Below are 13,969 nucleotides of genomic sequence, written 5' to 3' on the forward strand. Positions count from 1 at the left end.
GAAACACATTTTGAGTAAGCCCAGGTTTCTCCCAGGACATTATTGCTATCATTTTTCCAAAAAAAAGAAAGCGGTGCTTTAAAGAAATAATTCACAATATTTCCTTTAGACTAAAACTAAATTCAGATGAACTCTGAACTGACTGGGACTCTTTGCATCTCATTTTCTCATTAGGTTTTATTACAGCCAACAAAACTTTCAGTGGTGAATTACTTCCCCTCTCAATGAACACCAGACTCCCATAATGTTTGCACAAACTGAAATCATGAAAAGGTGTTTAACCAAACTTTAGGGGTTAGAGGAGGGAAAGAAGGGAAATCAATATCATCTCATCTCTGTGCTAACCAAAGTGTGGTGTTCCAGCTCTTTTCCTTGCTTATGAAAAATTTAAAAAAATGAAAATGCCCCTGGGCTTGAAACTCCACTTAAAATCATCTAGGTTTCTCTTTCAAGCTCCCTTGAAATATAAATCATTTCCACAAAAAGGAAAAACAAATTGGTCCTAAATTAGTGGCTCAAGTAGGACCTGATGCAGTCAATAAAGTGCTTTTAAAAACTGTCATGGTATTGAGACATGAGATCTTCTCCAGGCATCTAAGTCAAGAGCACCAATATCAAAAATACTAGTTTTTAACACATAAGGTCAAAAAGTATTTTATTTCACATCCTTATATTATGCCAGCCATTCCAAAGAATTGCTTGATGTTTGCTACGTGCCATAGGACAGGTTCTTAATTTCAAAAAGCTTAGAATTTTGTTGAGAAGCCAAAACTTAACACAGTTTTAAGAAGGACTCAGGGCAAGACATTGTATTATTAAGTGTTGAACAATAGAGTGCAGATGCTAAATGATTCAGGAGGAAAAATGAAAGATCATGAGAGCTGAGACTGTCAAGAGAATGCATTTTCAATAAACTCTTAAAATGATGCCAAATTAGAAAATTGTTATAATTGCTGCTAATTTGTCAATTTAAGTCATTTACGTGATTCACCATTCCTTTCCAACCAGTAGCTGTTCAAAACCGCATACATGAACAGTTGAAGCTGGCAGGAGACGTTTCATTACAACTCCCTTGATTTGCTAATGAGGAACAAAAACACGTATTTTCGTGTTGGATAACAGACACAAGAATTGAGATTTTGCATGGAGAATTTAGTGAGCAAGAACACAAAGCTCTGGCTGTGATTTTTGGTATGAGTTTTGGTTTCTAATGAACTATTTTCTTCCTCCCAAATAAGTTTTATGTTTGGGGAATGAATCAGTCTCAAAAAAAATGTTTTTTTGTTTTTTGATTATCCTATTTTCAAAATTTACTTTTCTTTTAAGAAAAAAAAATGGACGAGAAGTGCTGGTTATATTCTGAAGGCAATGACAATTTTTAACTCCTAAAAATGGTGTGTGGGGTGGGTGGGTGGGTTGGTGGGGGTGTTTAGCATCCTTTAAAATTGAGGCATCTGAATAGCAGCTTATCTTTTGAAATCACGAGACTTCAAGTGTGCATTTGCATTCTTGGTCTTAAAATGCTTTTTACTTTAGAGTTTGGCAAACATCCTAGTCCCTTTGTGTTCCTTACCTTTTCAATCTTTGCATTGCAGGCAGCCTGAGTTCAATTAGATTTGTTATAATGGAGTTTAAACTGCTAAAACAGAGGCAGGTCTCATCTTGTGTTTTCGGTAACTTTAGACAAGTTTAGAGAATTGTAGTAGGCATTTTTCTCTATATTTGATCGCGTTCAAGATCTCCCCAAGAAACGTCAATTATAAACCTAATTCTAAAAGGAGGCACTTCTTCCTAACAGTTGCACGACCAGGCAAAAGAGCACACTCTCCGACTCCCCTAAGAGTAGGAATCCTGCAATAATGTGAGATAATTAAATTTAGCCTTAGAAATTTAGTCTTCGAGATGTACTAATCAAGAGACTCCAGTTTTCCCGAGGGTAGGCGCGATTTATTTTTCAATTCTTCCTGGTCCTGATTTTGCATTTCTAATGCAAGGGAACTGACAAAGCGTGAAAGTGGGCTAAGGAGCAAAACAAAGCCAGCAAGCATGCTTCTGGTGTGCCAAAATTAATCAATATTCCAGAAACCTCGGGGCTCCCCCTGGGTCCCCGTGCCGTTTTCGCTTCCCCACTCCCCTTTCCCGCGCGCTGGCTCCTCCCCTTTTCTTAAGTTGCCTGATAGTAAGTTGCAGTTTCGGAGCACATGCAGTGTGTCAGGGCTGGCCGGCTCGCGCGCGCCCTGCGCTCGGTCCCTCCGCTGTACCTGCTGGGGAACTGGTTGCCATTGCCTGGGGTGCCTTCCACCGCTGACAGGACCCGAGGAGGTAAGTGCGACGTCCCGTAGGCCTACTGGGTTCCATTTCTCGGTCCACTTCTCCGCCGCTGTGTTCTGATCACCAGCGGAGGAGTACCGAGAGGAAAAGCTGGCCATTTTGGTAGATAAAGTCCACGTTAGTGATTGAACGTGGTGTGAGCGTGGGGGGGGGGGTCTGTGTATGGCGGATCCTTCTCTTAATTTGGAGTGGAGTCGTCATTCGGGGTCGATGGGGGATAGATGGTGATCAGAGATCTAAAAAAGAGCCAAGATTGTGGAGCTGGTCTGCTTAAAAGTGACAGACTGGTAAAGGAAATCAGAGCTGTTGGTTCAAAAAAAAAAAAATTTAAAAAGACCTGGACCCTCCCCTCTCCCCTCTCTGTTTCTTCACTTCTCCCTAAGCTTTTAATCTGGTGTGAAGTCTTAAACAAGCTCTAGGTCTTATTATCAATGACCCCAACCTGCAATTTTATTTAAAAGTCAAATTGTTAAGTCTTTTTTTTTCCCCACCCTTGGATTTGCCAAAAGCTTGCGAGGAGTCCCCTGGCTTCCAGTCACCTCCCCCACAGACACACTCGCTGGCTGCCTGGGCTACCAGACACGCAGGTCCCCTTGCACCGGGGTTTTCAACTCAGATTGATCCTGGGGAAGGCATGACTTAGAAGGCAGCTCATAAAGCAGCAGGAGGAAACCCTTGGTTTTTCAGAACAGCTGATTTCCAGAAGGAAGAAGGTTTGCTTAATTGTATTTGAATAACCTAAGAGCGCTTTAAAGAAACCAGAAACCACACACACTGTAATGTTTGGAATGCAAATTGGATTCATCTCCCCATCTGTTCTAGAAATCCTAAATTTTAAAACACTTAGAAGTCAGCAATCGTTTCCTCAGAAGACTCCAATGCGTTTGCCCCAAAGACAAATGTGACTTTGTACTTCTACTTGTAATAAAATGAACATGGATTATGATTTTAGAAATTTTATAGAAGTGACTGGAGCACTTTGTTTATTTCATGGAGAAAAAAGTCTAAACTTTATCCTGTAAACTAGTGAAATGTATTTGTCATATCTTCTGGGCACTGGCATCCTTCCTGTGAGCATATTTACTAGGTGTTTTTATCTTTAATGAAGAAGATAGCCTGTTATTTTACTACCTAGAACAGCAACCTCAACTTTCTTCAACTGTGTATACAACATGAATATCACTAAGTAATTATTGGGCATTTTGTGAGCGTTCAGTTCAATTGGACGTGTATCAAGCGTATATATTGTGAGGCACTTGACTAGGTTCTGAGGAGTAGGATGTCACATCCAGTTCTGAAGAATAATTTTTTGCCTCACTGAAGGAGAAGAACAAACTGAAAAAATAAAACATAAGCTTCTGCCCCTATATTCTGAATTTATGCCCATTCTTCACATACGGTTTGGTCCAGTAAAATACACACTTTTGGAAAGGAAGCCTGGGTTGTAGCTTTCCAGGCTTTGATTTCCACTGAGATTATGCAGTTTGCCTGCAACCTACCATGTGGGCAGCACTGATATCTCACCCCTGGAGGCTATAATGCTTGTCTCTTTCTTTCCCATTGTAGTTGTGTTCTCTAAGACCAAAGAGGTCTGGCTTTCTGGAGGCAATTTGGAGACCCTGAAATAGGAAGAAGAGACTCTCCTAGAAAAGTAAAATATGACGAAAAGCAATGGAGAAGAGCCCAGGATTGGGGGCAGGATGGAGAGATTCCAGCAAGGAGTCCGCAAGCGCACACTTTTGGCCAAGAAGAAAGTGCAGAACATCACAAAGGAGGATGTCAAAAGTTACCTGTTTCGGAATGCTTTTGTGCTGCTCACAGTCACTGCTGTCATTGTGGGTAAGTCATTTGATAAAACAAAACAAACAAAAACCTGTATCTTGTTTCTCTGGGGCATCTGGCTGCTTGGGAACATTATCAGATGGATTGATTGTAGCTGTTCAAAAGAATAGCCCAGCTTTCCTCTGAAGATTTTTTTTCCACACAAATTAGTTTGTTGACATCTTTAAGCCATACATGGTAAACACATGGGAAACTGAGAGAAGCATCCTTTAGAATTATGCAAATCAGCTGATTGTGTGGAGAGGAGAAAAATACTCCAACGTCTTCCCATTTCATGTAGAAGTTAAGGAGCGACAATTTAATCATTAGACATGAGCAGTTAAATAATAACAAAGCAAGTAAGCACATTAGATGTGGTCAAAATGTAATCATTATACAATGTCACCTTTGCTTAAAATTAATTTATACAATTAGTACTCCCAAAATGAGATACAGGTCTCTGATGGTAATTATATTCTAGCTGGTGTGGACTTGGAGCTGAGTATCAACACTTAAACATAGAGGCCCAATATTTTACATGTTTGCACTCTCTCACCCAGCAACTGGGAAAGGCAAATTGGAGAAAATGTTAACACAGACCTCTTTCATCCATTGCCTCAGACAGCCTGCCATAACCAGCTACATCTTTTTTGAAACATTGCCGTTTCCTACTAATTTAGCCTGGTTGACAGCAATCAGTACTAATAAAATGTTGTTTGGTTTGGTTTATTTGTATCCGAAATTTTCAGTTATTATTTATAGGTGACATTGACTTACCTTAAAACATAGCTGAAAAAATACTTATTCGAACTTTTTTAACCAAACTAATATAGTAATCCTTAGGTTGGCAAACTTAAGCCAACACCAGGTTGTAAAAACTGCTCTAACATAAAATTCTACCAGTTTACCACCACAAAAGGGTGTTCATGTATAGTTTTAATCTCCACCTTGAAGCTTGCAAAGTTTGCCATCAACTATTAAAAGATGATGACAATAAAAAATTAAGAAAATGCTGTAGCATTTAGACGTTATAGCTTTGTCTAAGATATGGAATTTATATAAGAAAAAGAAATGGATTTATAAATCATAGACAAACAGAAATACAACAGGAAAGTATAGTTTGTCACAAGACTTTAGCTACATCCCATTTCAATATCTTTGGCTTCTTTCAGTAAATGTTGATTAATAAGAGCTCAATTAATTGTAATGATGTTCAAAGATAACATGTCCTGATTCACCCAGAGAAGTAATGTGTTTCTTTAGTAGGCTCCCAAATTTGAATGTATTCCTGGAAGAGACCCTTTGAGGATTGTGTCCTTGTCCTGGAAGCCAGTGCAAAATGCAGCAGCCCCCCTCTATTTTCACTCTTTGAGTTACAGTCATTGTCAAGCCAGGCAATAGCTGCAGAGTACTCATTGCAAACATTTATTTCCTACTATGCTAGCTCCTTTTTGGTGTTTTGTATATGTTAGTTCACTTGATCCTCAAACGAATCCATGAAGTGAACGGGTAGGTATGAGTCTCACAATCTTCCTCATGTTACCGATGAAACCAATCATGGAGAGTTCAAGTAGCTCACCCAAAGTCAAGGGCTACTAAATGATAAGAGAAAGAAGTCAAACTCAGTCTAGTGCCAGAGGCCTTTCCCTGCTTGCCTGTCTGATCAACTGACGAGCTGACATCTTGTGAAAGATGCTATGAAGACGATGCTGCCACGGGTGTGGGTGGAAGCCAATTAGCAAGCATTGCTAGATGCACTCACGTAGCAGCGTCATTTTAGTGTTTGATTTACCCAGTTCAACTCAGCAGAAAGCTTACGATTCTTCTACAATTAAGCCATATCTCTCATTCATTTAATAAACTTTCATTTATTTTTCAATCCTATATGTATATTAATAGAGCTCAGAAGTACCAGAGTATGTTTGGAAAATATGCAGAAACGCTTATTCAATATGGTGTTCCAAACACAAGAAGGCCAGGGAGGTAGTTCCAGGAGATCTCTTACCTAGAATGTGGCAGAGCTCTTACCTACAATGCTGAAGGTCCTGGGTTCAATCACAGCCATGCAAAATATAAATAAACTAAATAAGTACATAAACAGCAGAAGATTCAGTCTCTAAGACAGAAATACTTTCATTAAAGAACAGAGGAAGAGAAAGTAATAAAACCTGAACATGGAAGGTAAATTGATGGAACAGGAAGTTCCTAAATAACAGATGAATAACAGCCCTAGTAAAGGAAGAAAATGCCAGGCCTTGAGTCCAGTTTCTCTAGGAGGTCTGGGATCACCTCCTAGGCCAGTGAGGCCTTCCCTCCGATTTGTGAGAACGGCAGTACGAGTTGGCTTGAGCAAGGGTAGACCCGTTGGCTGGGCGCCCTCATGGTTGGCTTCCCTAATGGAAACTGAGGAGTTAGAAGCAACAAGAAGAAGGCACTAACAAAGAAACACATAAAAAGAGCTCATTGACAGTCAGAGAGACCACCGAGTCTACACCAAGGACTTGGAATAGCAAACAGACAACTTAGTAGCAAACAGATTTAGGAAAGAAGGAAGAGCCCTTGGGTTATCTGTTGGTGCCTCTTCCATCAGGGTCCAGTGGTAACAAAGACTCCATTTAGCTGGTCACTGGCTTTGATGTCTTCATCAGCCCTAGGCAACGTAGTTGGGAAAAAAGGTGTCTGAACACCAACTCTTTAGTTTATTAGCTACAGCATGGGAAAGAAAAGCAGGAGAGATGCTAGCAAGGAAGAAGGAAGTAGCTACTTTCCCAAAATACAGTACGAGAAGAAATAAAGCTATAACTTCATTTTCAAATTCTTAAATTTTCATAATTTTTAGTAAAAAGTACTAGTAAAACTTATGTTGAGGTGAATTTTTCATTCACTCTGTTTTATCTTTTTCAAACAAAATGTATGCACACTTAATGTATAGAAAAGGAAACTAGAGAAATGTGAGGGAGGACGTGGAGAGGCATGTGAATCTGTATATTCAGAATAAAACAGAGAACCGTAGTTATTTTGATATCACTTCCTTATAAGAATAGGACTGCTTGTGTAATTTGATGTCATTGCACAATGACATTGCATTCAGTGACAAAGTCTGAGTGTGCCTTGCTGTGACTATGGCTCACAAAAAAGAGCAGATTAGAAACCTTATAGAGGTAAGGCCAAGTTCCTTTAAGAGAATTTGTTGGGAAAGCATTAAATAATGTTGCAGACATCTGTCTGACACCTCCTTGCCCCCCACCAAAAAAATATACTGAGAAAAGTGATCACTGTTTTTCTTTCTCTAGAAAAGCACATTCTGGTTTCAAACCATGGTAAGTTGTGTTACGGTTTAGAGTTGACCTCAAACATCTTGGTGAAAGAAAGGAAAGTCTTTTGGTCCTTTGTCATGTTTAAGTCACAGAGGGATGACTCTTTTCCATGTCCAGGGAATGATGGCACAATGAAAATAAAATCTCATGTCAAAGAAATATGAAGAAATGGGTCGTGAGATCAAAGGGTGGGAATCTGTAAGTAGAATTGCATAGAATCAGATGGTGGCTTTACCTGACGGCATTCACAGACACAGTATACTAGCATCTCTTTCCATTATTGGTCTTGCCTTTTACACAACAAAAAAGTTCACATGTGGCTTGCCCTTCATAGGGGTTTAAGAGAAACTGAAGACTTCTCAGAAAAGAAAACATACAGACTAAATTTTTATAAAACATTTTTCCAACTCTCTAATTTTTCTTTGGTAGGAAATTTAAATTGCACTTAAATTCAGTACAATTCTATATAATATCTCACTCAAGCGACTGGTTACTATATATGCCTCGTAGGACAGGAGCTGAGTGTCTTAGGAATGGGCACATGGAGAATTTCCTCTGAATAAGTTTTTGTATAGATTGAATGTATTTTCAGCTCATTTATATCATCTACTGTTATCTATTCTGTGCTAAATAAATGTTAAATTATTTATTTTTATAAATTCAATGCTATTCACCAGTTTAACAAATATTTCATGTTGCATATCTGGCCCTGTGCTATGCAATGGAGATTCCCTACTCTCTGGTAGTTTAGTGGGAGCGAAGGGTGAAAAAATAAGGTGAGAAGGGAATTTACAAGGATCAGAGGTGGTAAATAGAGAAGTTTATAATTAACTCTGAACTTATTTAAATGAGCTAATGTTATGCATACTGTGCTACAGAATATGTGGTGTCTTCTTGTGTTAGTACTTTTGAGGTTCTATTTTCTCGTGAACACCTGCATTAGGAACCCCAGATGTGCCATGTTTTTTTTTTTTTTAAGTGTGGCTTTTGAGGAAGGATGGACTTGGATTCATACACTAGTTCTATTTTTTCATAGCCATGTGGTCCTAAAGAAAGCATTTGACCTCTCTGAGCCTTGGTTTCCTCATATGTCCTTACAGCTATAATATTGACTGCTACAAATAATAGCTAACACTCTCTGATGTGTCAAACTCTGTTGGGTTTTAACTTTATTTAGACCTTCCAAAAACCCAGGTGGGGAGGCACTTTTATTACTCTCATTTCACAGATGAGAAAGCTAAATCTCAGACATTTATCCTAGAGTCCATTCAAATCTGTTAGAGCACAAGTTTCTCATTCTTACCCACCACACTGTTCTGGGTGCTGGTCCCTGCTCGCAGAGAGCACCCTAGTTTTATTACAGCAGTTAGCTCAATGTCTGCAGTGAATCCTCTACAGGAAAGATAAGGAGGAGATGTTGAACTGGAAGATTATTAGAAGTGTCACACGTGAGACTTGGTGATTGAATGAGAGAGGGTAAAGTACAGGCTGATGTCCCGATTTCTGCCTTGGGTGACCAAGTGGTTGACGATGCCACCTATGAAGGAGAGAGGGCCAGGGTGCATGCAGATAATGAGTTCTGTTAGGGATCTGTTGAGTTTGGAGGAGGGCTCACTGCACCATGGTGTCCCCACCATTCTCAGGACGGAACAAGGGTAGTACTATCTTTGGAGTTAAGTGACTTATGGTCAGTGACTCAGGTTATCCTACTGCACAATCTCCTTCATGCCCGAGAGCAGTCATCTTTCAGAAATGCCACAGCATATTCTGTTCAGCCCATCCAAGTAAACAGGGCAGTGACTGTCAGCAGCTGGGCTGAACCAACTGGTAATGGGACCACACTGGCCACCTGCCTGAGCAAGTGGAGCAGGCACATTTTGGTACCCATGCTGACACTGACTCTGCTCCTGAAGCTCCTGACAGAGGGGCATCTCACGCAGGTTGAATCATGGGAATCCAAAGAACGGTGGACAGGTTGTGGGTTCAGATTAATGGTTTCGTCAACACTTCTGGGAAATGAGAAGGAAGAGCATCATTTCAGGAAGCTGGGGGGTGGGGATGGTGGCCCTGAGGCAGGCCCTGCATGGGCATTAGCAGACCTTGGCTGTGCTGCCACTCATCAGAAGCTCCTGGAGCAGAGGACTGGGAAGAAAGGAAGCTGTGGGTTTGCTGTCCTTGCTCCGGAGAAGCAACACAGAGATAGGGAGCATAGACTAGAGTGTGATTTCTCTCTGCTTCATCTTCTCCTTCATGAAGCAGAAATAGAGAAAAATTGTCAGGGCTGGCCATGGTGCACTGAACCCAGCCCTCTCTCCCACCTTCTCAGAATGCATTCCAGGGAACTGTCTGCTACTGCACGGGTATAGTGAGGCTGTATATTGAGATCAGAATTCTGGGCTCTGGAATCAGACAACCCACAGATTCAGTTTTGGAGCTGAACCTCTGTCTTCGTCCAGCATAAAATAGAATAATTTAAAAACTCTGCTAGAATGTATACCCCACTTCTGCCATGTTCAAGCCATTTAGTCTTCAATGATTTTCTTAAATGCTTGACAGGTGACCTGCACAGAGACAATGTGAACCCCTTGCCTTTTGCTTCATCTTTGCTATGCAAATACAGGTGCTCCATACAGAGTGCACTGAGTCAGTGACACTGGCCCTCCAGAGAACTGCAAGTCTCAGGGATCTGAAGAGAATGGGGGCAGGAATGGGAGAAGGTATTTATTTACCTGGTTCAAGTTTAGAAGAAAAGCTTGTATTTCCCTGGCCAGAGAAGAAAGCCAAGAGAGTTGTAGGAAGAGACTTAATAGTTGTAAAGGGCTTTGGGAGGCAGAAATAAAAGCCTCAGAGTGATACAGTCACTATTTGTCCCCTACCTTCCTAGCCTCTTGAGTAGAGCCAGCAAGTAATCCCCAGGGAGCTGTTATCACAGCACAGACTGCCCCACGGAGGGAGCACAGGATCGGATTGTAGATGCCTCTCTCAGGAAAATGGGGAGCTGCCAAGAAGATGGTTACAATAAATATCCCAATATACTCCAATTCATTATTTGTTCCTGCCACTGGAGGCCCATCAAGGGGCTCACCATGTCCCTTTTCTTCCTTTTCTCCTGTGAATGAGATTGTGACGAGTGGACACCATGGGGAGGAGGCAACCAGAGTTAAGCGCCATCTCTTCCAACTGGTATGTTCCAGGTGTTAGAGTACTCTATGTTTATGGAACACTGGAGTATGACAATGGTCAGGAATTTGGTCTGGCAGCTGGGTGAGTTGTATCACTACCATGAGATACGGAAAGACACAGAGAACTCTGGGGCACCCAGTTTAGCCATTATACTCATCAAGTATAAGAATTACGAGTTTTGGGATCCCTGGGAAAAAAAAGCACTTTGGGTACTAATGAGAAAGTTTACTATTTAGATGATGAGACTGTCATTGATTCTTATATTTGTATCACACTCTTCTGTATTTTAAAATTCAGCTGTGTATATATGGTAATTTTGCAACTGAAAAATAAAATAATACATGTTGTTATAAAAAGTAAATATGAGTTTCATGTTAAGCTTCAGTGCTATCAAAATTGTCCAGAGCCTATTCCTCTGGTCAAGAGTGTTTACATCCCTGTGCCTAGTCAAGAAATGGCTCATCAGAGATGATGGCTTCATCCAGAGAAGTATATGAAGTCACGTGGTATAGTTATATAGTATAAAGATGCCTTTGCTTTGTATTTGTAAGATGTTCCAGACTAGAATGCCAACAGCAAAGTGAGACAACTGTGTGTATTTAAAATGTAATTTCTAAATTTATATAGTCCCCAAAAATCTAAAATATCATAACTTTTTTTTTGTATATTAAACCGAGAGAGAGAGCAAAATGTCCTCAAGATGTTTTGAAACCAAAAAGAAAAGATAAAAGCCCCAGAGAGGTTCAGATAAAGGGAGAGACGGCCTGGATGAATTAGGACAGGGAATAGGGGAAGGCACTCCCCATCTCCCCTTGTGTATCATATCAAAGATTTGAAGGTCAATAGGAGCCACCAGTTGAAAGGCACAGTCAAGTTTTGAATTTCAGGACTGAGTTCCTATCTCCAGCGAGGGTAACTCCATTCTTCTTGTCCCCGAAGAGACTTCTCCAGTTCTCCAGCAATGAGTCGAGGCCACCCACTGCAGCTGCTTCCCAGAAAGGAGACAGTGGGCTATTAGTGAGAGAACTTGTAAGAGGAGGCGCGTTTATTCCTAATGAGAGTAGAGATGGGCAGTTCCTGCCCTTCTTACCCTGAAAAGATGGCCTCTGCTGTTAGACATATTGTACTGCCGGAAATTCCAAAATTAAAGCAAGTTAAGTCAAAACCCCAGAAATACATGAGCTCCACTGGACTCTTCCTGGTGTCTTTACCTTATGGATAAATATGGAGGTAAAAGCATCAAGAAGGAAGTTGTGAGTTTGTTAAGAGACTCCTAAGACCAAAGCCATGGTAGTTTTTATTTATTTATCTTTATTTTCTTATATTTGCTTTTTTTAAGGCAAATGGAATAGTCCTATGAGCAAAGCTGAAAGCCAGTAAACAAACTCCCCAGGCCTTTGCAATGCTTTACACAGGATGAGAGATGAAGAAAGAGCATGCCCGCTTTGCCAGATGGTGTATAATGGGAGATTTCAGGTTGGGAATGCAGTTGTTATAACTTCAAGGGCTACTTGGTGGAAGCAGAATATAAGCCAATAACAACTGCATTTAAAGGTTTTTCAGATTCACTTCCTTGTCTCCTGAAAAAGAGAGCTGTTGGTCACTGAGTGACCCACTCACTGTAAATTGAGCACAATCAGGGATTTCATCTCAAATGAAGTAACGTTGTCATTGAAGCAAATGAGGAGATACCAACCCCGTGGAAGTGACTTTTTAGAGGGATCCAGGCATCTCCCAGAAATGAATAAGATCAATATAATTCATTATAGTATTTTTTTAAGTTGAGAACATTTATTTTGATTATATATTCTGATATTTTACTTATGCATTAAATATATTCCCATAGTCCAAGATCAAAAAGTACAAAAGGGTATAAAAAGAAAATATACCACCCATGAGAAAACAAAACCTCAAAAGTACTCCAGAATCTACTTCTTATGTGCTATTAGAGGAATTTTATCAGTTTAAAAATAAGTGTAGGTTTATTATTTTCTTGCCCTTTTTGTACACAAATGATAGCATGGTATACAAAGTTTGCTTTTCACCTTGCTGTTTCCCTCTGTGCAATATTTCTTGTATATTATTCTTTATTATCCCATAAAAAGATTTCTAATCGTCTCTCCAACTGCATTATATGGGTATGCCATGATTTATTTAAGCAATGCCCAATCAGTGGACACTTAGACAGCTTCCAATCATTAAATATTATTATACAGAGTGGCATAATGAATAATCTTGTACAAAAGTTATTTCACCCAGGTAAATAATATCTGTAAGATACATTCCTACAGGTGAAATTGCCAGCTCTGAAACGTAGTTTTCATAAGTATTGCTAACATGTATCCCAAAGAGGTTATAGTAACTTGTTTTCCTCAATTGAGAGTTTTAAAAAAGAACCTTGCTGCTGCCACTGTCAGAAATAAGGATGAGTGGACTTTGTGGTTTGTGCATGATGGCTAGATAGATAATTAAGGAAATCTGTTCAGTGGGAAAAAAAAATGCAGTTTCAGGATAGAATGAAGCAGATCCAGGTATTCTGCCTGTCTGCTTCCAGAGCCCAGATTTAACTCAGAAGAGACACCTACAGCTTTCATTAGTATGATATGTCCGACATTTGAAGCACTTTCACATATTTTATCATCTACCATCTTCATACAAAATCAAGAGATGGAACAGATTTTTTTTCCAAAACCTCACCCCTAATTTATCAGAAGTTTAGAAGCTGAAACATGGAATAACTTATCAAGGGTACTGAAATGTAAGAGATCCAGAGAGAAATCAAACTCCAGCAGCCAGGATCACTGCCACCTAGGCCAGCCCTTGCTCTTCGGGGAACAGCTTAGGGGATCCATCCTAACCAGAGATAATTCCCCAGAATCCTTGAGCTCATAACCTGAGCATCTGAGCACAAAAGAGTCTCCACTGGATGCCAGGGCAAGATGAAATCAGGAAATTGGAGTAAGCTTAATTATCGCATCTCATGGAGACATAGAAGTGAGCAAAACAGAGGCTTTGAAGGAACAAGAGGGAATGGAGGGAGATGGGACACCCTTGCTGCACCCAAGCATGCAACAGAGGAGCCAAAGATACAGCAGAGAACTTGGAAATCTTTTAACATATTTCATTTCCAGTCTCTACTCCTTTATAACAATAATTTTTTCTCTAGAAAAGAAAGACAACAGGTTATGATTATTTAAGTTGCTATTTCTAGAAAGGTTTTTTTTTAAAATAACAGGGAATTCAACACATAAAAGGCTTGTAGGATTATTTGTGAATTAAACTGTCATGTCACATAGATTCTGTTTGTTTTTGTTTTA

The 13,969-nt window shown here is 40.0% G+C and overlaps 1 protein-coding gene across 2 annotated transcripts in view; it reads left to right on the forward strand.

Moving 5' to 3' along the window:
- The first annotated feature begins 2,171 nt into the window (after nucleotides 1–2,171).
- The window catches only part of Slc1a3 (solute carrier family 1 member 3), a 77,489-nt gene continuing 65,691 nt past the window's right edge, over nucleotides 2,172–13,969 (forward strand). The window contains exons 1-2 of one of the 2 annotated variants that reach the window (XM_078017529.1): nucleotides 2,172–2,322; nucleotides 3,898–4,170. In XM_078017529.1, the coding sequence (XP_077873655.1) occupies nucleotides 3,990–4,170 (181 nt within the window). In that variant the 5' untranslated portion in view covers nucleotides 2,172–2,322; nucleotides 3,898–3,989. Of the gene's footprint in view, nucleotides 2,323–3,020; nucleotides 3,045–3,897; nucleotides 4,171–13,969 lie in introns of those variants that run through there. The other variant, XM_040273066.2, reaches the window with a different exon arrangement.

The sequence above is a fragment of the Ictidomys tridecemlineatus genome, chromosome 1, assembly GCF_052094955.1.
Source record: "Ictidomys tridecemlineatus isolate mIctTri1 chromosome 1, mIctTri1.hap1, whole genome shotgun sequence".
NCBI classification, from domain to species: Eukaryota; Metazoa; Chordata; class Mammalia; order Rodentia; family Sciuridae; genus Ictidomys; species Ictidomys tridecemlineatus.